Source organism: Danaus plexippus, chromosome 10, assembly GCF_018135715.1.
Source record: "Danaus plexippus chromosome 10, MEX_DaPlex, whole genome shotgun sequence".
Classification (NCBI taxonomy): Eukaryota; Metazoa; Arthropoda; class Insecta; order Lepidoptera; family Nymphalidae; genus Danaus; species Danaus plexippus.
The window spans coordinates 1,187,005-1,214,957 of NC_083543.1; the positions used below are offsets into that span (position 1 = coordinate 1,187,005).

The window sequence follows — 27,953 nt, forward strand, 5'->3', positions numbered from 1 at the left end:
TGTCCACATAAAAATGAATAAGTGCGAGTGTGCAAAAGAGTTTACCTATTAATTGTATTTTGTAGCTCTCATAGTTACTTAGAATCCCATACAACCATGTTTCGTTAAAAGCAATTTCCTGTCAAATTGATCTTCATGCATATTGAATACAGTTTCTGAGTCCACTTTGTAGGGGATATAACAAAAAGAATAAGTCTATTCACATTTAAGATTTATTATGGAAAGTTTATTGATTTATTATTTTACCAAACTAATGTTTATATTCTAGTATACACGTCAACAATGTCTAGGGATATTACATGAAAGATTTCTTAACTTAAAAACTATTCACTATATAAAAAAAGTTTGTATGTAAAATTTTTTTATCTCCACAACTTCTTTCAAAATTCAAAAAAAAAATCATTTTGAAACAAAAGAATGTCCATTATTCGAATTAGGCCGTCGAAAAGTTAGTTTTTGTTGCAAAAAAACAGTGAAGTTCTGAAAAATTAAAACTGAATACACATTTTCTTCTTTTCCTAATTTCAACTTTTTTCCTAATTTCAACTTTTTTTCCTAATTTCAACGTGTGTTACATTTACTGTTATGTCACGTCATCATTTGACAAGGGAAGAGCAGATTAGAGCTGTAGGCATGTTGGAAGCGGGCGCTATACAAAGCGTGGTTGTTGAAACTCTGCAAACCGGCCAAAATGTAATCTCCCGGTTATGGTCACGATATCCTGCTACAGGTGATATCGTTGAACGGCATTCAGGCAGATATCTTATCACCACTCCTAGACAGGACCGTTTTTTTCAAAATATCGCTAGGAGACAACCCAATATTACAGCTATGCAGATGGTTCAAAGGCTACAATCTGACCACCAATTGTTGGTTAGTGACCAAACTGTAAGAAGAAGATAACATGAAGCTGGTCTTCATTCTCGCAGACCACTTCGGGTTTCAGCTTTGCGGCGTGGCAATCGCGGACGGAGATTATTGTGAGCTCGAGAACATTTCGCATGGAGTGACGAGGAATGATCCATGGTTCTTTTTTCTGATAAGTTTCGGTTTGGATTTCATCCGAATTCACGAAGATTAAGGGTTTGGCGAGTTCCTGGTAGACGAAGCCGTATCCAGTATCCACAAGAAGTCCATTCATATCAAGGCGGCACTATGATGGTATGGGCTGGTATTCGTACCGGTGCGCGAACCGATCTCATTTGGATAGGAGGGAACATGAATGCACTGAAATACCGCAATGAGATAGTGGAACCTGTGATTATCCCATACAGGGCTCAAATGGGTGAGGAATTCCAACTCATGCACCATAATACCTGTGCCCATGCCCAAGCTGGTATCAACTGTGCTTAGGGAACATGAAATCATAGTAATGGACTGGCCTACTCAGTCCCCCGACATGAATCCCATTGAGCACGCATGGGACATGTTACAACGAAGAGCTATGGTAAATTTTTCTCCAAATTTGATAACATAAGAACAACTTTTCCTGCGCTTGAAAAGAACCTGGGACCTGATACCACAGCTCAATTTGGATAACTAAATTTTGAGCATGAATAACCGATGCCGAACTCTAATTAATGTTAGGGGAGGAAATACTCATTATTAATTTTAATTAAATAACTTTTTTTGTTATTTTATAACTTTAATTTTCATAATTTCGTACATAAAATCCATTACGTACAAAGTAAAAATTACACTCAAAAATAAAATCACAAAAAAGTAAATTTAAACCTTTGATGCATCCCTTTTTATGTATTGCAAGTATAAACCATAATATAATCTTCAATTTCATATATAATTGTTTAAACAAAATATATACAGAATTTCATATAATAAGGTAAAAATAAAATATCCCTAGGCAATGTTGATGTGTGAACTTTAATGAGTTGTTTTTTAATGTGTATTTAAAATAATATATTGTAAGTAGAAAATATTATATAAATATTTTACTGTTTTAGGTTTTGGCATTTGCTCTTTTACCGAAATGCTATCCAAGTTACAGTTCAGGGAAATTATAAAACTGGTTAAGAATCTAGTCTTTTTAGAAGACCGCTTCACGTAATGAAAGCAGTCGTCAAAATATCTCAATTAATTAGTTATTCAAGTAGATTTATTTACAATCTCGTTGTAACTATCGCAGATATCTACAATTCTTTAAAAAAATATAAGGTTTTACCACAGTTGTATAGAAGTAAAAGACCCACAGGAACTTTGAAATAAAACAAGCTTTTACACAGTACATTCTATTGATTTGTTAAAAAAAAGTTATGTGCGAAATAACATTTGGTTTTAGTAGACAAATAAATAGTTACTATATTTGTTATCGATATTTATAATTTATGAAATGTATATACAACATGCAATGTGATTTTTTTCCAAAAATCATGGTAGTTTCGAAAAAAAATCATATTTAAATTAATAATATTAACAGAGCATATAAATTCTCTTTACCTTATAAATTTTTTTATTTCACTAATAATCTACCGTTGAATTTAATGAGATTGTTAAGATTACTATTACAAATATCTGAATAGAAAACAAATATGTTATCACTGAAACATTTATAGTGTTATCACTTTGAAAATATTTTAATTTAATTTAATAATAAAAACACAATAAATTTAACATTAACATTACAAACATTATAACAACGAATAGTGGTATTATTATGATCCATACAAGTTAAGATAACATTAAGATGTAAATGTAATAATGTCAACTAAAAAAAATATGAAAACTATTCTGTTTTTTTTTATCACTCATTAACTTTATCCAAAATAGTCAATGCTGTATAAAATATCTTCTCATATTGAATGATATCAAACTGCACTCTTATCCAATAAAAGATATTGCAAATGCAATCACCAACTTCACTTTAACCGTTTATATGAGCCAGGCAACGCGACCGCCTTTTTCACGCTCGTTTTCGGGTGCTGCTGCAATCGGGGCGGACGCGATAGTAGAAGCGGGTAAGGGGGCCTCGCTGACACGTCGTCTAGCGAGAGGACCCGCAGGCTCGCGTCATGCGCTGCAATCAATTCTTGCGCAAACAAGGGCACTCAGTAGAGTGGCAGCAGCGAGCGCTATTTGCACGCATGCGATTACAACGAGATCCCGAGATGATGGTCTTGAGTCTTCATCTTGATCTTGTCTATTCAATATAATATTAAAGATTGTTAAGTCCCTTCATATTGTAATTTAGAAAAGAACATACTAAGGAAGTTTTGTAAGGTGCTAAGAAAAAAGACAGTGATACCAAATGTTTTAATAAGTTACATGTGAGGAATTTTGCTTCAATGTGTTTGTGAATAAAACGGTTATTTTTCGATTTTTAAGTAAAAAAAGGGAGCGATTGGGCTAATAGATTTTACTAAGCAAAATATTTGATTCAATTTATTACTTACCCGTGGCTGAATCCTGGAGGATCTAATATAGTTCTAAAGCATTGTACCACCAACGCTACTAGAAAGCATCCTGTCGCTGCCCATAATAGCGCTGCCGCCGCACCCGCACCTGCTCCGCTTGTGACACCCCATCCGCGAGACGTGTGTATGGAAACAGCTGTATAGAAAACTATTACTTTAAAAGCTCTCTTATTTTCATGTCTTTTTACCACTCCTAAATATCAAAATAAGCTCATTATTATTTTTAAATTTGTGTATTTACATAATGCATGGCACCCAATTCTGTCAGTTGGGAATAAAATCTCTTTATATATATATATATATGTAAAATCATTCTCAGTAGAATCAGTATGCTCCTCTATATATATAAGGGCAAAAATGCACTTGTACTTTATTCGATTCTTTGTGGACTTAGCATTAGCAAATCAATAAAAAAATAAGTTTATTTTTATTTTCACTTAATTTATATTTGTCAAAGTAAAGAATTCGGGTTGAGATGAGGCAAGTCCACGCAGGCGATATTATATAGTTATACAGCTATAGTACAGTTATAGTAATACAGTTACTAGTTGATATATTAATTCGTCTTTTTTTTTTCTATTCTTGAACTATAAACTAAGTAGAACTATCAAGAATAGAAAAAAAAAGACGAATTAATATATCAACTAGCAACTGTATTATGGTTGAATATTATAAAATATTATATTTGTTTTAAAATGCTGATATTAATCTGCGTTTGAAACACATATTGTATTCTTTTCTTACCAGCTGCTACAACACTAAAGCTGCCGGCTGGTATTCCAAGGCCCATGTTAAATTTTTGTCTTTCCTCTATAAAGGCGACGCTGCCCATTACCATAGTGGAAATCCCACATACAATCTGCAATAAAACAAATAATTTTATAACCTTATCGTTAGGGGACATACGATGATCCGGAAAATTTCTGAGCTTATGTTATAGGCATACGCCATACATAAGTGACTAAGTTTACTATAGGATAACGAAAATAGTTTAGTTAAGACGCATGTATAATCTTTGAGAAGAAAGTTTATATTACAGAGGAATAAATTAATTTCTTTTAAAATATAACAGATTAATGATTTTAGTCCTAATTTATAGTGTAAAAAGTGATTTTTTTTTATTTGTGGTTATATTTAACCAGACTTTTATTTTAAATAAACGTAAATTAATTATTTTTTCTCTAGTAAACATCAATTTTATGAGTCGGCTCTTATTTTTAATAATTGTATAGATTAACAACTATGTATGTATACTTAAGATAAAGTTTTATTTTATTTCCGAACATTAAATAAGAAATACTGCTTCCACCGTTGACCTAGTTTTAGTTTTAAAAGAATGCTCCGTTAACATAAAAACAACGTCAACAATTGGTACTTCAAACAAACGCTTCGACAAAATGAATATGCTATAAATGCATTATCGGGGAAAAAAATATGACTATATGTTATAGACTATAATTTATAGGTTAAAAAAATTGGTTACGGTATAAAAAAAGTAAAATAGTTTTGAAATACTTTAAATATCTTTGCTACACAGTGCTTAAAATATTTATTAAATACATGTGCAATGAAATACGTTTCAATTGTAATTACCAACACTGGAATTGGGATACACAGCAGAGCGGATGATGTATAAATTAGAATTCTGACCAAAGAGAATCATAAATGTGATGCGAGCCCTGTTTCAGATTGTGAATATTAGTCTCTTAGAACCACACTACTTAAACCATCACATAGGTTCTTTAAGATTAACATTCTTCTTTTAAATAAACATTGGAGCTTCATTCAATTTCACTTTTCGTAAAATTCAGTTATAAATGAACACTGAAACGTGTTCAAATACTAAATAATTATGATCGAAAAATCAAGTATTCTGTTCATAAAAGTTATTCGATTAAAATATTCCTAAAACTTTTAATTTTTCTTTCCTAGGAAAAAATATTTTTCACGTCCTGATAAATTATAACTAAAATAGGTATATTAAAGGTCATTAATTAGAATTACAATGCTAACAACGACAAGACCGTTTACTGCAATATTACAGATATTTAGTAATTCACAAAGTTTTTCAACCTTCAAAATAATACCTTCTTTTAAAATTGGAATAACGCCACTTATAATAACTAGAAATATTAAAAAACAAAGGTGTTTTTTTTACTTACAATAAAAGAGTATAGTCGAATATTTTAATATATTTTAAAAACACAAGTTTTAAATAGGGCTTACCAATGTTTTGTTATTAAATTACCTGTAAAACGCGAAGTCTTAAGACTACAGCAAGAGGATATGATAAAACAATGCCGAATATGGTGCCCGGTCTTTCTCCCGTCAATGGCGCCGCTGACTCCTTTCTATGTGACAAAGCTGCCTGTAAAAAATATTTTCTATATTATCTAACTTTCGAATTTCTGCAAGAGACTGTAGGTGAACAACCCTAACCTACCCTAGCTTGGTACCAGGCACTGCTAGCGCATGCGCTTCGCAATACAAGCATGTTTTACGTTTCAAACTTAGTGTGCATTATTTAGCATCAAACAAATATTGTATTATTTATTATCCAAAGGATATAAAGAGAGCAAAAAAATTGTAAGTAAATTTTTATTTTTTTTATCAATGATTGCTTTAAAACGGAATTCGATTGTATTTTAAACATAAGTTATTTTTATTTATTGTGTTACTATCATAGAATTAAAGTAATAATATTTGAATATAGTACACTATATATATGTATATCAATAAATAGATAAATATAAAGCCACAATGTACATTCCTCTTTTCCGATAGTGCTTTTGATAGCTGATTCTAAGTTAATCCCGTTTTTGTGTAAGTTATTCATGTAAAAAGTAATAAGTTGCAATACACTGAAGTAACTTAAGTTACAGGATTGACGCAACATAGAAGATTATTATTTTTTTAATGTACAGTAACCAGTGGCACAATAAATCGGTCATCATTATTTCATTATTGTTTTTTTCTTTCAGCTAGTCAAGATGAGCGATTCTGATAATTCTCAAGATGAAGTTAAAATTTGTTGTAAAAATGTTCAGAGCAATACATCTGATTCTAGCTCGGACGACGATTTTGAAATTCAGGGAAAAGGTAATGTCTCCTTGTTACATATAAAATAAATTTAAATGTCCCATATTTTTCAATGAAAACATATATGAATATGATTTCATTACAAATATTTTTGAAATATATAAAATCTCTTTGGGTCATCAAATAAAATAAAATATATAACTATCAAAGTTCATAACAATTCTTGTTTATGTTTTGTCAAAAATAGCTCACTGAACATTATCATCGAAATATTATTATTGTAGATCAATTTTCGGGTGAGAATATGACATCTGCACAACCATTGCCCAGAAGAAAAAGATTCATACCTAAGTACGACGTAGAAGGTGTTTACAAAGTGATACTTGGAGAAGAAACGCAAATACAAATAGATATGGTGATTGGAACTCATATTAATGCTCAATATCCCTGGAAGTTAGTAAGTAAAGATAAAATTTTGGAAACAATTGATGTAGGTGGTGAATTATCTGAGTTTTTTCCAATAAAAGACGTCTTACATAAATATCCAGAAGCAGATGTGCTTATGGGATATATTGTGGATGAGTCTACTGACGTCGATGAATTTTATGTTTGTTGTACTACAGAAGCTAGAGATCATTGTAAACAACAATCTGACAGATTTATTAAAAGGCAAGAAAAAAAATTAGAAAAGGCCGTCCAAAAAAAGCCAAGACCGTGGAAAAGTCTTGGAAGTGAAACTGAAATAATTGAGTTATTACCTATTAATACAAGACCTTTATTAGAAATAGAAATAAAGGCCAAATTTCCTAAGGAATATCAACCTCAAAAATTTACAGTAAGAGACACAAGTCAGGTACGCGATGGTTTTATAGAACTAACGCCATACAGACAAAAATTTAATAATGTCTTCCGACGTAGAGTCGATTGCGCGGTTCAGGCTGCTCCACCGAAAGTTCACAATGTTGCCCAAACCGTGCTTAGATACCCTCAGAATATGTGGACCCAATCAATAGCTGATGCAATGGGTGCTATAGAGGATACCGAAGCTGGTGGGGATACAGCTGTTGAAAAAACAGATGAGATTCAGGAAGCGGTGAAAAGTTCAGACGAAGAAGAGGAAGAGGCAGTTCAGGCACCTGTAGATGAAGTTGGTTTGTTAGCTTTTAAAAATGCATTACAACGCATGCGCCGTGCTTCGTATGTAAAAAAAATTAATAATTTCATGGAAAATAAACAAAGTGAAATGGATTCTGTAATAGAACTCAATACTGTCATGGATATGTACTGTAATGACTACCCGAATTTAGTCGCTAAAAAAACTGTTGATATATATGACACAATGACTTTTGAGGAATACGTATGTTTTACCGACGTTAGAGCTAAAGATAAATATATTTCTTCTGCCGTTTTCCATCCAATGTGGTCTGGTATAGTTGCCATTTGTTACTCAGATGGATCCCCAACAGTGATGAAAACACTTAGCTCGCGTCCGGATCCCATTCAAAGAGCCGTCTATGGTCTAAATCCTGTATTAATATGGAGTCATATAGATAGTTTATTACCCAAGCTATACCTAGAATCTCCAAGAGAAGTAAAAGTATTGTCTTTTTGTCCATTTGATGAGAATATTTTAATTGGTGGCTGTGTTAATGGACAAATAGTTATATGGGATATACAAAATAAATTAGAAAATGTTGAGAAAATAGAAGTTCTTAGTGAAAAAAGAGAGAAATATAAAATAGCCATGAATGCTCACATGGGCTGGATGAAAAATGTACATGATGATACAATAGTTCAATCCACAGTCTTAAGTAATTTGATGACGAGTCACTATGGACCTGTGACATCAATTAATTGGCTATCTCCAAATTTTTCTGTAACACCCACTGGAAAAACTCACTTGATAACTGATAATAAAAAATCTCTTATATTTTTTACGGGATCTGAAGACGGCTTAATACTAATTTGGAATTTATCTGTTGAAAATGTTACACTTTTTGAAGGAAAAAAAGTGAAGAAATCTAAGCGAGTACTTAAAAGACCATCTGGTCTATTGGTTGATTTTTCACCATTTAAAATTTTGGATCGAAACTTACAACCTTGTTATAAAATTATTTTAGGAGTTGCCGGTCAACCTCAATCTTTACCACTACAAAGTTTTGGAATGAATTCCCCTGTAATAAAATATACCTATGTACCAAAGAATACTGGGACTGGAAGAAAATATTACACGTCTGAAATTATACCTCAAGGAGAATTTGAAATAAATACAATCTTGTACTGTGGATCTCAGCACGGCGAATTGGCTAGAATTACGTGGGAAGGTCATGAATTCAATACTGGTGAAATAGTTAACTCGGAGTATTGTGATATAGCATTTAGTTGTCACATACATGATGGTATTATATCCCGTTGTCAGAAAAATCCGTTTATTAATAATATAACATTAACTGTTGGAGGTAAAATTTTTGCTATTTGGTCTGATAAACTAAAAGATAGACCTTTAATATGGAAAAAGCGTCCATCAAGGCTTACTGATTGTGCTTGGTCCTTATATAAACCGAGCTTACTATTTATTACTACTTCTGAGGGTGATTTAGAAACTTGGGACTTACTACTTAGGAGCGATCTACCTATAGCCGTTCAAACTTTATCAGGAAATATGCTTACTAGTGTAAGTTTACACACATTGCCAATAGCTAAAAATATTATTGGAGTAAGTGACATAAATGGATCATTCAGGATGTTTTTATATCCACCAATATTTATGATTGAAAATCCTACTTATATAGGTCGAATGGAAAGCATGATAATACGGGAACTTAAAGTATTGAAAACTTTTATTTCGTGGCAAGAAGAATGGATGCGTAACAATCCAGAAATTTTATTAGAAATAAGAAGAAAAGAGGGAGAACTGATGGCTATTAAAGAAGAAGAGAAACGGAAGTTAAAAGAAGAGGAGGAAAAACAACTAGAAGAAGAAGCAGAAGCACGTCGACAGCAAAAATTAAAAGTATTAGGTCCAGAAGAAAGATGGCAAAAGATTATTCAAAAGCTAATAGAAAAAACTATAGCCGTTAAGAAGAGAATAAACAGAGCAGAACTTATTGAACATGAAAAACCCCTTAGAGAATTAGAAGCACAAAGGTTAGAAAAAGAACGCCGAATGCTTGAAATTATGAAAAATCAAAAAACTATTTTCAATGACACCGTAGCCATATTATTTCCTGAAGCTATTAAAAAAGAAGTTAAAGTAAAAAAAAGCTACCTAGGCGATGACAAGAGAACATTAAAGAGATCTTATTTAGAAAATTACGACAATTTAAAGAATACAGCTAATATAACAGTCAGTAGACATCCATATAAAATAGATTTTTCTTGGGAAAATACATTAGCTGAAGGCAAAGAAAGGCGACAAGCATTGAACGCCCATGATGATTTTATAAAAATACATAAAGGAAGAATAGAAGAAGAAGGCAAAGAGACCCTTACATTACCATCGGTCTTAAGCACAGCTGTAACTGAGGAAGATGAAAATCTTGAAAATGAGGAAGATGATTGATGATTTATCTAATAATTCCTAGCATAACCCATTAGTATTAAAATATTATTATTTTTTATAATAATTATGTGCCAGTATGTACAAGTACAATTAGTTAATAAACTAATTTCTATCCTCAATATAATACAAAATTTTGAACTATGGATATAGTTATACATTTTATATATTTTTTAACAGTGTCAATAACAAAACTTTCCAAAGTCTGTTCAAAAATATAAAAAAGTCAAAATACATATCTACAATTAGAAGATGCATTCGGTTTGTGTGAGTGTGAGTTACAAATAAAAAAAGCTATATCATGAAAAAAACATCAAACCACGTTAAGCTCCTCCATGTCGTCGTCACACGTGAAATCTGGAGTCAAACATATTTTTCGCTTCATAAGTGTTGAGTGACGATATCTCTTTCGTGCCTGTAAAAATATATATGTATTTACGTCTGAAATTAAACACAATAAATATTGAAAAGAAAAGACATATTTATAAATCTAAATTCATACAGGAAAACTGTAGACGATAAATTTCAGTAAAATGGAAAAAAGTCTAAAACTCAAGTCAGGGGGACGTAAGAATTGAATTAATAGATTATTTTTTAAGTTTTTGTTTCCCTGTTAATTGTATGGACTAATATCCTAAACAGCCAGGTTGATCTTAATAAGATTTTCAGTGGTAGTATCTAATACCCATTGTGAACACATAGAATACTTTTGATCATAGGTCCATTATCACCAAGTCAGGATCTGACAAAATGTAAAAAATAAATTCTTTTAACGCTCAACAGTGTCATCCATTTATCATATTTGAAAGCAAAAAGTAAAAAAAATATGACGTAAAATAAAATTGCTACCTGCAAAAAGATATGGGATAAAAGAATAATATTGTGAATAGTCCTTTTGTCACAAGTTGGATTTATCTTTCACGGTACTGTATGTTTTCTCTTCATTGTATTATTTATTTTTGTGCATTTGTCAATTTTAATAACAATATAATTAATTTAATTAAAAATAATTTTCATTATAAAAATAATCATTTGAAAGGTTTTATTTTGATTTAAATTATACTCTTGGCTCTGTCTGTAATTTGAACGTTATATCAAATTCGCCTATATCATATCATTAAGTACAAAATTATATTATCTTAATTCCCATAAACAAACTTTAACGCATTACCGAGACAAACTCAGGTAGACTCACACCAACATACCAACTTTATTTTTAACATTAATGGAATAGTCGTGTCAACAAAGAAGTTATTACAAAAACTAGTCAAAAAAGATATATATCTTATATGATTTTAGCTATTTTATTTCACAGAGCTTGCGCCATTGTCTCTTAACTTTGAAAATACTAGACGAGGTATTCTACGGACACAATCAAAACAAAGACACAGAAAGGTTAAGTCTTTTCAAAGTTATCTAGCTCATCTTATTTAATCTTATTTCATTCTCCAGCTTTTTTATGTACCTTTTAATTGAATAAAGAAAAGCTTGTAAAGTTTTCCATATATGATTATTATTATTTATAAATATTTTCAGGTTCTATGTATAATATAATAACCGTTAAAATATGTGGTTGTTTTATCTATAAATTAATTTTTCTAATTTGTTTTGCCTGTTCTTTTTTTGATTTGTAAAATTTCTAAGATTTCTATTATTTCTTTATATCTCTGATAAAATATTTATATGAAGTAAATATTTTTGAAGTTTTCTACATCAATTTTAATGCAGTGTTTACTCCAATAACTATGGTGAATGAAGTTTTTTTTTTTATATTCAAGATATAATTTATAGTATTGTTAACTTGAAATAAAAATTGATTTTCGGTTTTAATTTCACGTAGACAATTATTTTTCATTTTATCCGACATTTTGATTACTTTGTAATAACTGCATTCATGAAGAGACGAGATATCTGTCAATTGGTTTAGTTTTTTTGCCATTAAACGCCAACCTTTTCTTAAATTTCTTAGGTACTGCTCTAGCTGAACGCGGATCTCGGAAATATAATTTGAGATCTAATAGTGTGGTTGCGGACATGAGATTTTATATTTTTGAAGAGGGTATCCCGGTGTAATGTAATTGCCAGCTATATTTCAATCAAAATTGCTAATTACTCTTTTATTTCAATAGCCCTACGGAATATATTCTTATTCCTCAGACTTCACAAGCGATGTGTCTGAGATTTTTCAAGATGTGCCTCATACCTTGGCATGTCCATCGTACCGACGGCCCTCTTCGTTTGCCTGATGTATGTATCTGGTTTACCATGATACAGCCACTAAAAATGCTTAATACACCTTATAGTAAAGAATTGGTACTTTCAAATGGTCTCAAGAAATGGGTTACGTTTTTATGTAGTTTTTATCTTTTGATTGACACATTATTCCAGAAGTTAAAAATACTCTCAGTTCCACCCCTCACATATGATTCAGATTTTTGTTGTGATGCTGGCTAGATACAATCAGGTTTTGGGTAGTGAGGTCATATTTTTGATCATGCATCTGGGCCTCTGGATGTCCAGCATGGTAAACGTAATAGATACTATGACATGATAATTTATTAACGGTAGCTAACAAGCTGGGTGGTTGTGGTATAATGCAGAAATATAAAATATGCGGAGTAAATCCACCGTGATATCAGGGATTAATCACAATACACACTTAAACTTTGTCAATTAGTTAATTTTCTAGCAATTAGTTAGTTGCTATATTTTAGAGATATGAATGTTTGCCAAGAAGTTACGAAACTTTTGCTTCCTAATTTTGAAAGTTATTCCATAATGAAGTTTGGGAAATGTATAAAAATAATATTTATATTGAAAAATATCTCATAAATAAAATCTTTCCTGCGATATGTTTATGTTTGTTGAAATCAGGCTAATAATATTTATACTTTACGAGATATTTGGAAGCAGAAGTATAACGGGAATAGATAATGGGTCTGGTATTTCAGTTATACAGACATTCTTTTGTTGTTTATTGCTTATTGCCTAGATTTATTTTCAATTTCAATGTGTTAGTATCTAATCGTTTAAAATTTAGATATTAAAAAAAAATTCTGTCGTAATTTTGAGAGTTTTATTTAATTATTTTAATGATAATTATACGAAAAAAAATGAAGTCAAGTTAATATTCCACCGTAATGTCCTGGGGATTTCCCGTGTTCTAGATTAGTGTTATTGTATTACTATTATAAAATACAAAACTATGAAACTTCAAGTATCAGATCCAGGGTCACTAACAAAAACAGGCAGTTCTACTTGTAATGATTAATATTAATCAAATTTTGTTACGGTTTAACATTGATAAATATATTTAGAATAGATTATTTAAAAAAATTAATTTATATATATATATATATATATGAAATATACAGATTTTTAAAGATCAAATTTTTTGTATAACCATTTTAATGTTCCATTTTTACTGTATAATAATCATGTAGGATGTCAGTAACAGAATGTAGAGAACAGTCAGAAAGTTTGAACCTCATTGTAGCATTTTTATCTTTGGGTAAATTAATTGTATAATTCGGAATAAATAGCATCACAAATAGCCATAATCTGCATTGAAAATGAATTTTGTGTAACCCTAAGAAATGTTTCTTTTAGAAATATTATGTTGGCCATCAAAGTCTGTTGGGTAGACGAAAACCTTAGCGTGTTGAAAAAATACTTATGTTTTATTGATTGAATCATTTCATGAATATATATTTTATAAATACTATTCCATTCTGTTTTTGTTCAAACAAACGGTAAAACTGTCTAAGCTTACAATTTTATTTCCCTTAAAAGCTTTTTCTCTAATGGATATTGAGAGAGCCAATAATAAAAACATTACAGGACATGTTGCATTCGTATTTGGCCGAATTCTGCTATGGTGCAGCTTTATTTCTACATTTTTTATTAAACATCGACTGTGACAATAGTTTATATGAAAGTTCGATCTTTTGTCAGTTGAAAAATTTTAGGTTTTAATTAATTCTCTTAGAATCTCTCACAACGATAATTTAAACAACAAAAATTTTATTGAGTTTTTAAGACCTTCCACGCATGAATTTGTAATGTTACGATGGTACTGGAACGTATGAAGCACTTTATCGAGTAATTATTTGTCAAAAGTGCCAATTATCCTTTTGGAAAACAGCTAACATTGTGACACGGCTGTTCAAATGAAAAAAACTATATCGAAATCGTTCAAGCCGTTAGAGAGCTACGATGCCACAGTCAGACACACACACACACATGTACACAGATATTTTTGGTTCTTTTTAGGACAGACTCTTTTTGAAATGATAAATGTATAACAACAAAATTTGAAAATGCTAAGTCCGTTAAATCTGTTACTATTATTATATAATTGCTTAAAGTAACGTTTGTCAAATCGATAGGTTGGGTCATTGCAAAATTTTATAGGAGAGTAATTTCATAAATTTAATAGCTGCATTTAGTTGTTGTTATTTTCTAGTAAAATATTTAGGATTTTAAACAGTAATATTATAATTGATCTCTTCCCATGCTCCAACTATCTGTCGCAAGCGGCTGCATAATAGTGTTTAGATATTATTTATTTCTTTGTACGTTAATAAGGAACCGTAATCATACGAAAGATAAATTAAATAGTAACTTTGTTTACAATGTAATGCACTAAGCAAACCAATAACGTTCCTATGTACTGTATCATGAGTAGATGGCCAGGAGGTTATCACGAAATACGTATCCATCATCACAATACAATGTTAGTAATGCAATTCTTTAATTTCAGTGATGTCACATGTCTTAGTCATGACAATTAAAATAGCAAATAGCTTTTGGTTATGTTACAACATCGCATACACTGAAACCTGAAGTTAATGAACTTGAAACAATAGTTTTAAAGAAATTGGAGTAATATAAGCTGTTTATTAAAAGGTTTTATCTTCAGTTAAAAGTTAAGTCTTCGTATTTATAGATTCATTCACTTTGTTTTGTTATCTAATGAATTGGAATGGAATGAATCAAAGCTTTCAGATGATTAGAGATTCTTTTTTTATTTCTTAGTAAACAAATTTATTTATACTTTCAACAGATAAATGGATTATTTTGAAATGATGATTTACACTTAATTTAGCTTAATGTTAATGTATTTATTGAAAGTAGTTTGGGCTTATTTTATAAATAAAACTATGTGTCAGCCCCAGCTTCGCACGGGCTCCTTACAAAAAATATAAAATAGCCTATTTAATTTTTGAGAATTATTAAACTTATATTATGATAACTTTCAAATGATACTCCCGATTTAAATGATTTAAAAAATAATTTACAGATACTGATGTAGGCTTGAAAACGAAGTAATTTATGTTGATAAAACCTAATACGTTATTTATATAAATAGTTTTCCAATAAACGCTTAAGGAATGCAAATTTTTTTAAAGTTGTAAAATGGATATAGCATGTTATCCTCAAGGTATAGACATATGCCATCCCGAACTTTTATGTGGACCTATATAAGATACACAATTCCACCATATATTATTTTGTTATATCTCAAAGACTTAAGGCAGCGTTTTCGTTAAAAGCTCTCAGACGGCTAATGTTTTTCCGAAATCTTAAACAAATATCGTTAATGTACACACAAGTAAATACAAAAACAACAAATTATATACTAAAACCTTCCTCCAGAATCACGCTATCGAGTGGTGATAACTGTTTGAAAATCTGTGGAGTGTTTTTACGTTGATCGAGAACAGACAGTCAGACAGACGCAGCGAGGGACTTTGTTTTATATGTATGTACTCGCATGTATGTATTTGTATATGGATACAGTTTGATGATTGATTGATAAGAAAAAAAACATTTAAATAATAATGTTTGTCGAATATACTTCATGAACATCGAAAGTACATCATTGAGATAAAAATGTTTTCTGATTTAATCTTTTCTTCATATTTGGATTTTTTATATATTGTAATAAATTTTAATTGTGACATATTTATTTCCTGGTCATCTAATCATTTCAACACAATTTAATGAATTATATATATTTTAGACCATTTATATAATTCTATATTATTGTGTGTTTTTTTTTTATTTTATTGTATTTCTTTGTATGAAATACAACAACATTAGTTTAGAAGTAGGATTACTTTATAAAATGAATTATATAGTCTTACTTAATAAAAAAAAAATATTATGTTACAACTTTAATTTTCCATGTTCTTAAAATTAATAATCTTTTCAATAAATCTGTAACTGAATTTAAATATACTAGTATTTAGGTATTGAAACATGAAAATTAATGTTTGTTTAACAGAATACATTGTTCAACTAGAATCAGACAATTTCTGATAGAAATTTCAATAGCATGAATTGAGAATTCGCAAATATTTATACAACTCCAAATCCACATCCCAAACAAATGTTCAATCTTAAGTTCGAGTCGTTGTGTGTTGATAGTCCGAATAGATTGTTTATAAAAAATTCACTCGCTTAATACTTCGTCTGAGTAGGATTATTTAACTCCATAAATGTATCATTAATAGATAATATTATAAATGTTATATTGACCTATGAAATAGCTATAAGAAATATAAAATACATATAACTTTTTGTGTTTAAGAAGGTACTGATAGACAGCTACCTATATTTCTCACAAAAATGAAAAAAAAACTTTTCAGGTACGTATTTTATTTATATAAATGTATAATTTGAAAAGAACGACTTTCTAAGATATTCCATAACTATTAAGGCACGGTCCATTTCATTAATTAACAACTCTCTAAATATATTATCCATGATTTGATTTTGACTAATTTACTCTATATTAATAGGCAGTATAAAAGGTCAAAATTGAATAACGGGAACGATGTAATTTAATTTCTGTATTTCATATATTATAAGAAATTATTTCCTTTATAACATAGCTTTTACCAGAGACTTTTATCTGCCATTTATTTCAAGAGGATTTTTTTTTAAACATTATGAAATAAAAGAATATAAAAGTTATTATAGTGCGTTGTAGCTTTGATCGATGTTTCATAAAAAAAATAACTTGGTTTTTGTATGGACGACAAAGTTGTATGTGCGTTTTTTGAAAATGTATTATTGCTTAAAAAGTAATAATGATATCTCGTTCAAACTAATTTTCGTTGAAAGTTTCCTTTGAAATCTACAGCATATTTTTTTTTAGTTTTCTCACTCTCTTATTTTAAAAGTTAGAGGGGGGTCTCTCATTTTTCCACTTTGGAAGCAACTATCTTTCAAACAATTGATTTTGACGATAAATGGTTTTAGGAACCTTAATGTTTTTTTTAAAGCCCTATCCATAGACACCCATTACGTATAGGTTAGCTCAAAAAAATATTTTTTTTATTCAAAATTTACTAGTTACCATAATACATCAACCTACAAAGTTTCAACTATGTAGTCCCAACAGTTTCGGAAATAAATGGCTGTGACATACGGATGGACAGACAGACACGACGAATCTGTAAGGGTTCCGTTTTTTGCCATTTGAGTACTGAACCCTAAAAACATCGTGTGACTAAGATATTTCCCCTTTTTTCTTATACGTAATTGGTTTTGACACTCATCTTTAAGAGATCTCTACAGAAATCTACAAGTTTTCTATAGAAATTATTTATCTTTTTTATAGGACTCGTAGCCGATCATAGGAAAAAGAAATTTTTACAATTTCTGTAAAATTACTTGGCGATTTTGGTTAAAGTTATAAAGAATTTATTTTTCTCTGAAAAAAAAATAAAATAATTATACAAAAGTCGCATTAAATAATATTACTTCGATATTGAAAATGTACGATACGAATTTTTGTAATTTCACTCATTGTGTATGGATGTGTTTTATGACTCTGGATTGACTTTAATTTCATACACATAAAATTTACATCGTTATCTTTAAAAAAGTATTAAGAACATGACTAAGAAACACATAGATAACTCTGTTTGATATTCAAATGTATAAACTTTAAAAATAAAACGTTATTTTTATAAAAATAAGTATCCTGAACTTACTGAAACAGATAATAAGTAAAAGGTCGAAATTACTGAGCCAATTTGATTTCTGATTGAAGTGAGCGATCATCTTATCGTTTGGAAGAACCAATCGTGTGTTTTATTAAATAAACTCAATGACCTGATAAATAAATTTATAAAAAAATACTTAAGATGAAAGGGAAGTATGGAAAGCTCGATAAATTTTAATATTTTTATAAGATATTTATTCAAACAGTCAATGTAAGAATCAGATTTTTAATTTAAGTTCCAATTCCTATCATTACAGTTTATACACTTTTAACTACTGTTCTTTTTGTGAACACAACTAATAATATAAAAAAGCATTATTCATTATCAAACATATATTCAATAAAACCTTATGGAATAAATATATTTCGCTTGTTGGAATAATATATATTAAATAATAAAATGGTGTCGATTGATGTTAATGGAATGACTAAAGCTGTTTATAACATCTTCATTTTGAATTTAAATACTCACTCAGATTAATTTATGGATCTCTCATTTTACTCACCTTTAATTTAATCTTTTCATCGCTTTTTTACATTTTAAGTTATAAACATATAACTAAACGGTTAAATAAAAATGATATTTTGGACTTAGGCTACAAATCATGAAAACACATAATTACTAAAGTCCGAGAGTAGGTGTGATATAACTAATGGAATGACCTACTTACATGGGACATTCGCTCACCAAAATAACAATATTCTCTAAAGATCACTTCCTTATATCATCACAAAATAAATCATTTTAAAACATTTATATAAGTCTTATACACAACAATAATATGTCTTCTTATATTATAAGACATATCATTGTTTTAATAATGTCATCAATTATGTTTACCGGAACTGGTCATAAAGACAGATAAATTAATCTGTATTATTGTACGTTTCATTAACCAAATGCATTGAAACGAAGTCACAATAAGTAATTCATAAAATATATAAACACACAGCATTGCAATATTATTTAAACTATAAATTTTAATTAGAAATATTATGAACTAAAATCAATCCTGTGAACTCGATATATGTATTGTTTTCTATTTATTGTACAAATCTCCTGAGTCATTATACTTACGAATGTTCCGTTTAAATTAGCTCATCAATCTTCGTTAGATAGTTCATTTATTAAGCAACTTATAATCACAAAGGGAAGTTAATAATAGCTAATATAAATTTTTATATAAAATTTTTCACGAACGATTACACAACAGAAAGTAATTAAAATATTTTTATTTCACGATTTTTATAAATAAGCTTGGTTTTGTGCATGTCTGTCTATATAACCTGTGATTGTGATTTGTTTGTCTTATTAAAAATGTATGCTAATAAAATAAGTGAAAATTTTATTAAATGCCTGATGTAATATTCATTTTAGTCGGGAACAGTATAATTTATGAAAAGATACGTGTAGTTAAATAAAACAGTAATACCCTGTAAAGATATAAATATATTTAGATAAATAAAGTTTGAAATAATCAATTAGTAGAACGTAAACTGATACCTCCAGCGAGGCTAAAAATTATACATATAAACACAAATTACGATCTTGGACTTGGCAAAATGAATAGCATAGAGTATTTGGGTTGTTAAGGAAATGAGGTCTTATAAAGCTATGGGTAGAGAGTGTCGGTATCAATTCGCCTTACTCTATAAAACCCAAACGAGCAGCATGCAATTTCTTCCAATGATTAATTTACCTTTGTATAAACAATAATAACATATTCTCAAAATGACATGCCACGGCGGTACGATTCTTCAAGAATTCTGATATACAGATGAATTAAAAACTTTTAAGTTCACATACTACTTGTTTATGCAACCTGAAAGCGTTCACTGATAAGTAGAGTCCAATATCTGCTATTACATCAAACTACGTTATCAATATTTTTTAAATATAATAGGATTAAATTAATATATTAATAAATTTTACATGAGAATACGAATACAAAATAATTATAAAAAGTTTAAATATCATTTTAAAGTAAGTATATGTTACATCTTACTTTTTCTATCTATGAAAGATTAATTTCCTTCAAGGCTTAATAGGATTGTCAGTTTGAAATTGACATTCGTTCATATTTTTTGTCAGAAAACATTCAATTCAGAGTATGTTTTTCGATTATGTTTCAATGAGACTGAATTCAGTAAATGTGCTTTTATACTATATTAATCAACCTACTCTTCCATTTTCTTTTTTAATTGCTGCCTATAATATTTTTGTTTACTACTATTTATATTATAATAACTAATTTCCCATTTTTATTATATTTTACCAAAAACTTAAATAGAAAGTAGACATATGACCAAAAAAACAAGTGAAGTTGAAGTTGAAGTGATATTTTAATTTTATTGTTTTTTCTGATTGCATGAATTAAAATAATTCTAAGTAAGACTATTTAGTAGAGACTTATATTTTTTTTTATCAAAATAAGTCATTATTTAGTCAGTGTGGTCATAAGTCTAGCTTATGAATGTCCAGGGAGTGTCTGTTGTAGGTAATACGAAATCGATCCGTTGAAATAGCCTCTTCATTACTGTTTGAAATAGGAGGAACAATTCCTATTACTAATGCATCTCCATTACCTTTTAAATAAAACAGTAGATTCCTTAATTAGTAATTCTATTTAATAAACACAGTAAACCTTGTTTTTCTTAAAAATAATTCAAGTCAATCGATTTGGGATTTAGCTTAAGACATTTTTTATTTATAGTAGCTTCTTTGTATTATAAAAATTCCAAAGCTTTTAGAATAACATAATAAAAAATAAATTAAATTACAATAAGTATATGTGGATAAAGGATATTTATATTAAGTATCTTCAGTGTAAGCCGAAAGAATTTCTCCCAAATAGTGAGAATAAAAGACGAAAGGATGTTCTACACTTGATACCCCCTTGAAGTATTTCTGCAAATGGTGTAGTCTTAATTTGCTTCGGCGGAACCCCTGAATAGCATCAAATGCAGATATCAACGCAATAGAAAGAATTTTGTTAAACGTTCTTCTAAAAAACAGCCCAAATATCTAGATTTACAACTCAGAAAAGGGGCCAGTTTCTAAGAGCCACTGAGAACAACAGTTACTTTTACTCTATAAAGCTTTATTTGATACCCTCATGTAGCAATATCTACATATATCTGTGTTTTGTTTGTCTATACCAAAACAAGCTACACGAAACCTCTTAGCATTCAATGGATTCACCGTGCGGGTGCCGGGTCCATCGCGTTACAGGGATAGGAGCTACAACAGTGCCTCGAATTTACGACCCAGGTGTAGGTTTAAGGGGCCCCTATCTGACGCGCGTTAAACGCTCACCTCCTACGTCCAAGCTCCTCTCCCTACTTAACCAAATTTGAAAAGAGCCTACTAGGGCTGCCTTCGAAGTACGTTCCAGGAATGAATTGATGTGAGTTCTGGACAGGCCCAAGTCTTTTAGTAGGTTGTAGAGAGATTTAGCCGTTATACCTCTCGCTCCCACTTCTACCGCGTATAAATCCACGACGAACCTATTTCGAGTGAGTTCGTTAGTGAGCTCGTAATATTTGTTGACCTTGATGGTATGGTCTTTGGGGATGTTGTTTTCCCAAGGAACCGTAAGCTCTATTATCACAACGCGCTTTAAAATTCGTTAATACATAAATTTGTCTGGTCTGGAGGCCGTCGCACAAATATCCTCGGAGTTTTGTTTTGTTTTTCCTACGTATCCATCATTATAGTCCAATCCGAAGCCGCTTTAAGGATAGAGTAAGGCTTGACATTTGATTTTATAACTCTAGTGCCCTCTGTCACAAAACTTACTGATTGCTCGTTTGTGGTTATTTTTCTTTGCGCTCTGACTACCGAAGGACTAGCCGCTTAACGTATGATTGCCAGAACCCTACCGTGATGATGCGAATATTGATCGCTATCCAGGAGTACCTTATATCGCACTAACAAATGCCTAGCAGTTCCAACTGCCTTCCCACAGATATAGCAAGTCTTTTTGGTACCTTTACCCCATCTTACTAAATTACTCTGACATGGGAGAGTCATTTGGATTTGCATAGAGATAAAATTTTAGCAATACTGACGACCAATCATGGATTAAGGTGCGCCGTTTTAGTGCTAATGGGATGCAAAAATCTCCTACGTCTAACCACTCTTCTGCATTTCTAAACTAATTGCATGAATCTAATATTTATCATTCTCGTCTTGCCGAATAAAAGACTTCAATATATCCGTATTTTGGACTTTCTTACTTTATCCTAACCCTACTCTGTTACTTTGTGCTCCTATCATAAACTTCTTGTGGAATTGAAGCCTTAACTCTAGCTCTGGGGTATCTTTGTCTTTTGGGAACGATGTAACAACGTCATCATGGGATTTCCCCAGGATATATCTCTTGGAAACTCTCAGTTGTTTATAGAGCTACGATGACCTTTTTAGACTCATCCCAAAACTATTGCGATCCCTCAATAAATACGATGAATCGGCCGTAAGCGCGAGCCCGAGCCACAACTTCAACATCTTTATGACGCCTGCATCTAATTGTGACAAAAGGATTTTATTAAAATCATAGACGAGGAGAGGCCAATTTAAACGTGAAGTTAGGTAATTATGGTAGATCCAAGCTTTTTTAACGTTACTGATCTGTTGGCTACCTACCTTGTTGAGATGGTTTAAAAAGCTATCTACTATTCCTTCTAAAGATGGAGTACGACCTATGTTATCAATCTTCCGACCGAGAAATTTAAATGGTGCATTTCCTGTAACCATAGAAATGCATTGACTGCCTAACGATAATCCCGGATCGTATGAGGTGTATCTTGTATTCCGCCTACCGAGAGACAGACAGTGATATCTACTTGGTTTTGTCCTCAATCCATCGGTCCACTCACAGAATTTATCCACTTCGTCCAATTATAATTGACAGTGTTTGGGGTTACGTGTCAGTATTGCGAGATCGTCAGCGAAAGCTACGATCACTTTAAGGCACTTAGTATGTGCTGTTAAAATGATCGTAAATTTGTTCGTTGGTCAAGAGAAGCTGTCCGCGTTCTTTCTAAAAATGGTTTTCGAATACTCAAAAGATATTCCTTGAATTATTATTTGAATTGATCTTAACGCCCTAGCTAGTTGATGACTAAGGTGACTTTCGCCTAGGGCTTTGGCTATACGTAGATTTTTTATTAAATCCCCTTTTTTCCTCCTCATTTTTATCTTGAAAGAATTGTCTTTATTTTTGTGAGCGTAATGATTTCGATGTAGATATTGCTCGTTAAAGTAGTCGTAAATAGTATTTGAAAAGTTTCTACTTGCGAGTTCAATTCCTGCTTGGAGCCCAGATGCTATAACTGGTCCGCTAAATTGTCGCCGTGAACTTTCCAAGTCGATTGTTTCATATTTGGAATGCTAAGAATGGCCGGATGTCAATGGACTCCTGGTAGTTTCCAGTTAATGGTTCATATTGGGATACATAGAAATGAATTATGCTATGCACGGCCACATATAACTTAAAAAAGTACTTTTTGCTAGAGCCGAGTGTTATTTGATAGCATTTAAATGAACACTGCAAATCCGTTAAGGAATGACGACCGAGATTCTTTTAAACTTCCAGTATACAAGTAATTTTCCTGCAGAAATAAGTCCAGAAACGAAATAACGATATAGCGTCTAAATAACAAATACCCATAACCAACAGTGAGCACCCACCATCAAGGGGGTTCTTGTTTTCGATCAAAATCATTTATTGACCTTATTAATAAATGCATGGTCAAAATAGATGTTCATTTTCCAGTCTGGTGTACTTATTAGTTTGTTTTATTAGAATAATGGGACCTGAATCCACTAATAACAACAATATTTATATTCAAACGAAATTGAAAGGAGTGATCACAGTTTCTAAAAGATTATCATAAAGCCATTATTTTTATTAATATGAAGTAAAATTGGATAAAGATATTGGAAACGAAAACATCCAATATACACTTTATATAGAATTATGTATTTGTGGTGCTTCTTGGGTACCAGGCGATGTTTGATTGGTAGATATTATTCAATAGCAGACAATATCAATTACGCTTCTAACAGCTACCCAAGGGGAAATTTTTTAAACTACAAAAGAAATTAATAGCCTAGGAATTAAATGAGAAATTTTCAATTGTGCTATTGTATGGGCCAGATGAATATATATTTGTTAGGTATTACAAATACAAGTATTTGCATTGGACCCTTTTAAAGAAGGGCGAATTTCTTTAGTGCGTACGGTACCTATATAAAGAATTCAAGATTAGTTAAAATATTACTTTTTTTAAACTTTTTGAATGACTACAAAATTATTTTTTATAAATACTATAATCATTCGTGATTATAATTCTTTGTTTGGAAACGGCATTTTTATGTCTACTATTCCGAATAAAAGATAAAGAAAAGATTAGAGTGTTAATTATACTTTTAAAAATTCCTCCTCTACATAGACTGATGATAAACAGATATTTGAACAAAGGAATTCGAATTATATTTGATGCCCAAAAATTCCTTATCTATAATTTATATTCTCTGAAGATTTTCATTTAAATATAGAGGTTTTTAAATAAAAAATATTTTTAGTACCTTTTTTGGAATGTTTATTCCTCGTTTCATAAATAACGTCGGAATTGTGTAGTTTTTTTTAATAATAAAATACGCGTAGTAAATACGCAAAATCTTTGTTTTATTTAAATAATATCGTTACATAAAATAACTGTTACCGTTTTATTGTACCACTTTGCATATTTATCATTCTTATAAGATCTTCTAGCAAGCAATACTAACATTAAAAGTAGCATATTTCAACAAAGGGTTTTTCAATATTTTCACTTGTCTTGGACAGTTGTGATAGAAAATGGTGTATTGTTAAACTGAAGTGCCAAAATCAACTTTCAAACCTTAAAGTGGCAAGGGCAACTTTCGTCTCTTTTTGGTTATATTGCACCAGAATAGTATTTAAAATAATATGGATAAATTTTAGAAACGAAATAATAATTATCAGATACTATGAGAGTTTGCTTTTCTGACGCTTGTTAATTTGCAATGAAAAACGTTAATTGTTGTTTAGAGTGGGATTTATTTCATCACTATTAATATGTTTTCATTTTAATATATATTTTGTTATATTTAAGTAAATTATATTTCAAGCATCATTCGTTTAAAATGTAACGTCTGTCACAATACCTTTTCATATATTTTCTTAAAAATAGAATAATCCACTTAATTAAACACTAACAACACTAAATGTTATAAAATTATAACTTTTTATTCGGTATAACATCGAAGGAACACATTAAAATAGAAAAAAAACATTTCAAAAACGATTGTATGATTATTTTATAATAACACTACAAAAACAAACACTCGACATAACCTAGAAAAAGTGCAGTTGACTTTTAAAAACGACTTTTTCATATTTATTTATTATTTAATTGTTTGTACTTGTAAATCACAGTTAAACTGTTTCTTCAAAGTTAACATAATTATATTTTTTTTAATTTCATCCCTATAATAATTTAATGATGAATATTTAAAATTTTGCCGTAAAATTGTAGGCCATAACTAATTTATATCGCCCGTTCGATCACGACCTGTCAGAAATGCATACCCTGAGCTGTCAGGATTATAAATAAAAATTACTATAATATTACATGAAAGAAAGTATCATAACACTTATTATATATGAACAACATGTTAATACGAGTAAAATTGACGTCGGAAACTAACATTATGTTATATAATATTTCATGTATTCTTACTCGACCGGCCGTTATGGCATGATTGTCATCCACCAATATATACCTCAAGGATATGGGATGCTATTTTTACAGTTCAAGTCAAATAAAATGTCGAAAAGGTAAAAATTAAGAATTATATTAATTTATTTCAAGTGTTAGTTACGCTTATTTTGTATAAATAAAAGAAAGGAAAGGATAATAAGTTTAAAATATGAAATAAGCAATTAAAAAATATATATATATTTTAATTGTTTATGTTCTTTAATATACTTATCACGTTTTTTTAAATTGTTACCAATTTTAAAGTATGCATTACTTATTATAAACCTGTCTTTGGAAAATAGCATTTCCAGTAAATCTAATCAACTTGTAAAGATTTTAAGAGATGTGTATTTTTATGGTAAAATTTTATTTTGATTTGGTTTAACAAAAAAAAAATCATAATAATACATACAATTTTTTAATTTGAATTTCTTATGTACTTTTAAAATGTTCAATTCTATAAACATTTAAAAATCATGCTTTAATAAAGAAGGTGTTCATGGCTAATAATAATATAAATCACAATACTTACAAGTCACTTCAAAGTCATAAAAAGTTCAAACATAACACTTTAGTAAGTTACAGTAGAGAAGTTTTTTGTTACATATAAAATTCACTTATAAGCTTGATCTATATATGAGTAACGTAACTTTAAGGAGGCGTTTATCAAACGTCACAACGCTTCCGAAGATGAGACCACACTGAAGCCTGAACGCAAAAATCGGCTGAACTTTTACGGATATTATACCTTACAGACGCTTGGTGATGCTAATAAAATTTTACTGCGTATTACTCTCTGTAACGTTTTTGCTAATAAAATTTACTAATGTTTCTTTTAATATACGTTAATGTATGTTGTAGTACATAACTTTTACAGGCTTTTTGTTTTTTGTCAGTGCTATAGATTGAGGCAATCTTGTCTCTCTCGTGGGACTAGGGTGTGGGTTGTAACATAAATGTAATTTTCATATGGACTACTATTTTATAGTACTGTTGCTTTTATGTTGTCTTTTTGTTGTTGTTTTTTCTTATTATTTTATGAAAGCAACTTTTAAATTAGAGTTGTTACCATTTGTTAAAGCAATTTTATTTTTTTAGTTTTGCGGAAGTTGTTCTTAATTTTTAAGTTTTACAATGTAAAGGTAAGATTATAAAATACTCTAGGTGCAGTTTAGGTAAAACTTTTTTGAAAAGGAATTTATAAATAATACTAATGCCATAGATACTTATAGAGGGTTGTTATTTTAAATAACCATATTTTTAAACAGTCTTATACATTTGTAATTTATCAAGCCATTAGATGAAACATTAGATTTTTTGTAATTGAAGAATCATAAAAAATCGCCAATACTGAAAGCATTTAAAAACATACCGGTGGCTACATATGTGTCAACTAATCAGAGAGTGTCAGAATATTAATTTGGATTTTCGAATTTCATAGTTACAAGTATGAGGTTTGACATTCGTAAAATACTCAACAATTCCAGTGTGAATGAAGCGATGCCATAAAAAGCATAATATCGAAAAATTGCGATTGACGAGACTGTGTATTACTTAACTAACAGAAACGTGATACAAGGTAAGCAATGCGAGATTGCTTCAATTCATCTCTTTTATTATTATATGTATCGGAATGTAATACGTATCATGAATTGGAAAACCATCTAAATTATGCAATATACTTCTATGAAAATTGACTATCTATTATTGGATGGAAAATATTTTCACGGGTGTATATATTTTTGATAACACTGTGATTGGCAGACGAGTTATATTTAAAGCTATACGATCATAACATCAGTGATGAGTAATTTTGAAACGAAAATGAATTCCGGTACAGTGTTAGCAATTGTATAAAATTTTATTGTGTCATAACTGACAGAAGATAAAATAAGCGAAATAATTGCAAACAGCGCTAGTTTTAGCGCATAATTAGCATGTAATTCATGTGTTGTACATCAGTTTATAGTTTTAATTAACTATTGAAAATTTTTTTTTCAATTTTATAATAAACATCGTATAAAAAAGTTTGTATTTTGCAACCAAACCAGAATTTTTTCTTTTCTTTTTTTTTGTTTATTTTGTTGTCATGGTGGCAAATGACATTGACAATGACATATCC

At 30.1% G+C, this 27,953-nt stretch overlaps 2 protein-coding genes across 2 annotated transcripts; one reads left to right on the forward strand and one right to left on the reverse strand.

The window, feature by feature from the left end:
• Nucleotides 1-2,278: 2,278 nt before the first annotated feature.
• On the reverse strand, nucleotides 2,279-27,833 carry LOC116767050 (uncharacterized). The gene is made up of 6 exons (XM_032657202.2): nucleotides 26,364-27,833; nucleotides 10,346-10,441; nucleotides 5,677-5,796; nucleotides 4,173-4,287; nucleotides 3,408-3,564; nucleotides 2,279-3,154 (listed from the first exon to the last, which is right to left on the reverse strand). The coding sequence occupies exons 2-6, from the start codon at nucleotides 10,409-10,411 to the stop codon at nucleotides 3,025-3,027; spliced, it is 588 nt and encodes a 195-aa protein (XP_032513093.2). The 5' UTR covers nucleotides 10,412-10,441; nucleotides 26,364-27,833; the 3' UTR covers nucleotides 2,279-3,024.
• LOC116767049 (dynein axonemal intermediate chain 3) lies at nucleotides 6,710-10,179 on the forward strand. Its single transcript, XM_032657201.2, has one exon. It carries the CDS (start codon nucleotides 6,772-6,774, stop codon nucleotides 10,027-10,029), a length of 3,258 nt encoding a protein of 1,085 aa, XP_032513092.2. The 5' UTR covers nucleotides 6,710-6,771; the 3' UTR covers nucleotides 10,030-10,179.
• Nucleotides 27,834-27,953: the final 120 nt, after the last annotated feature.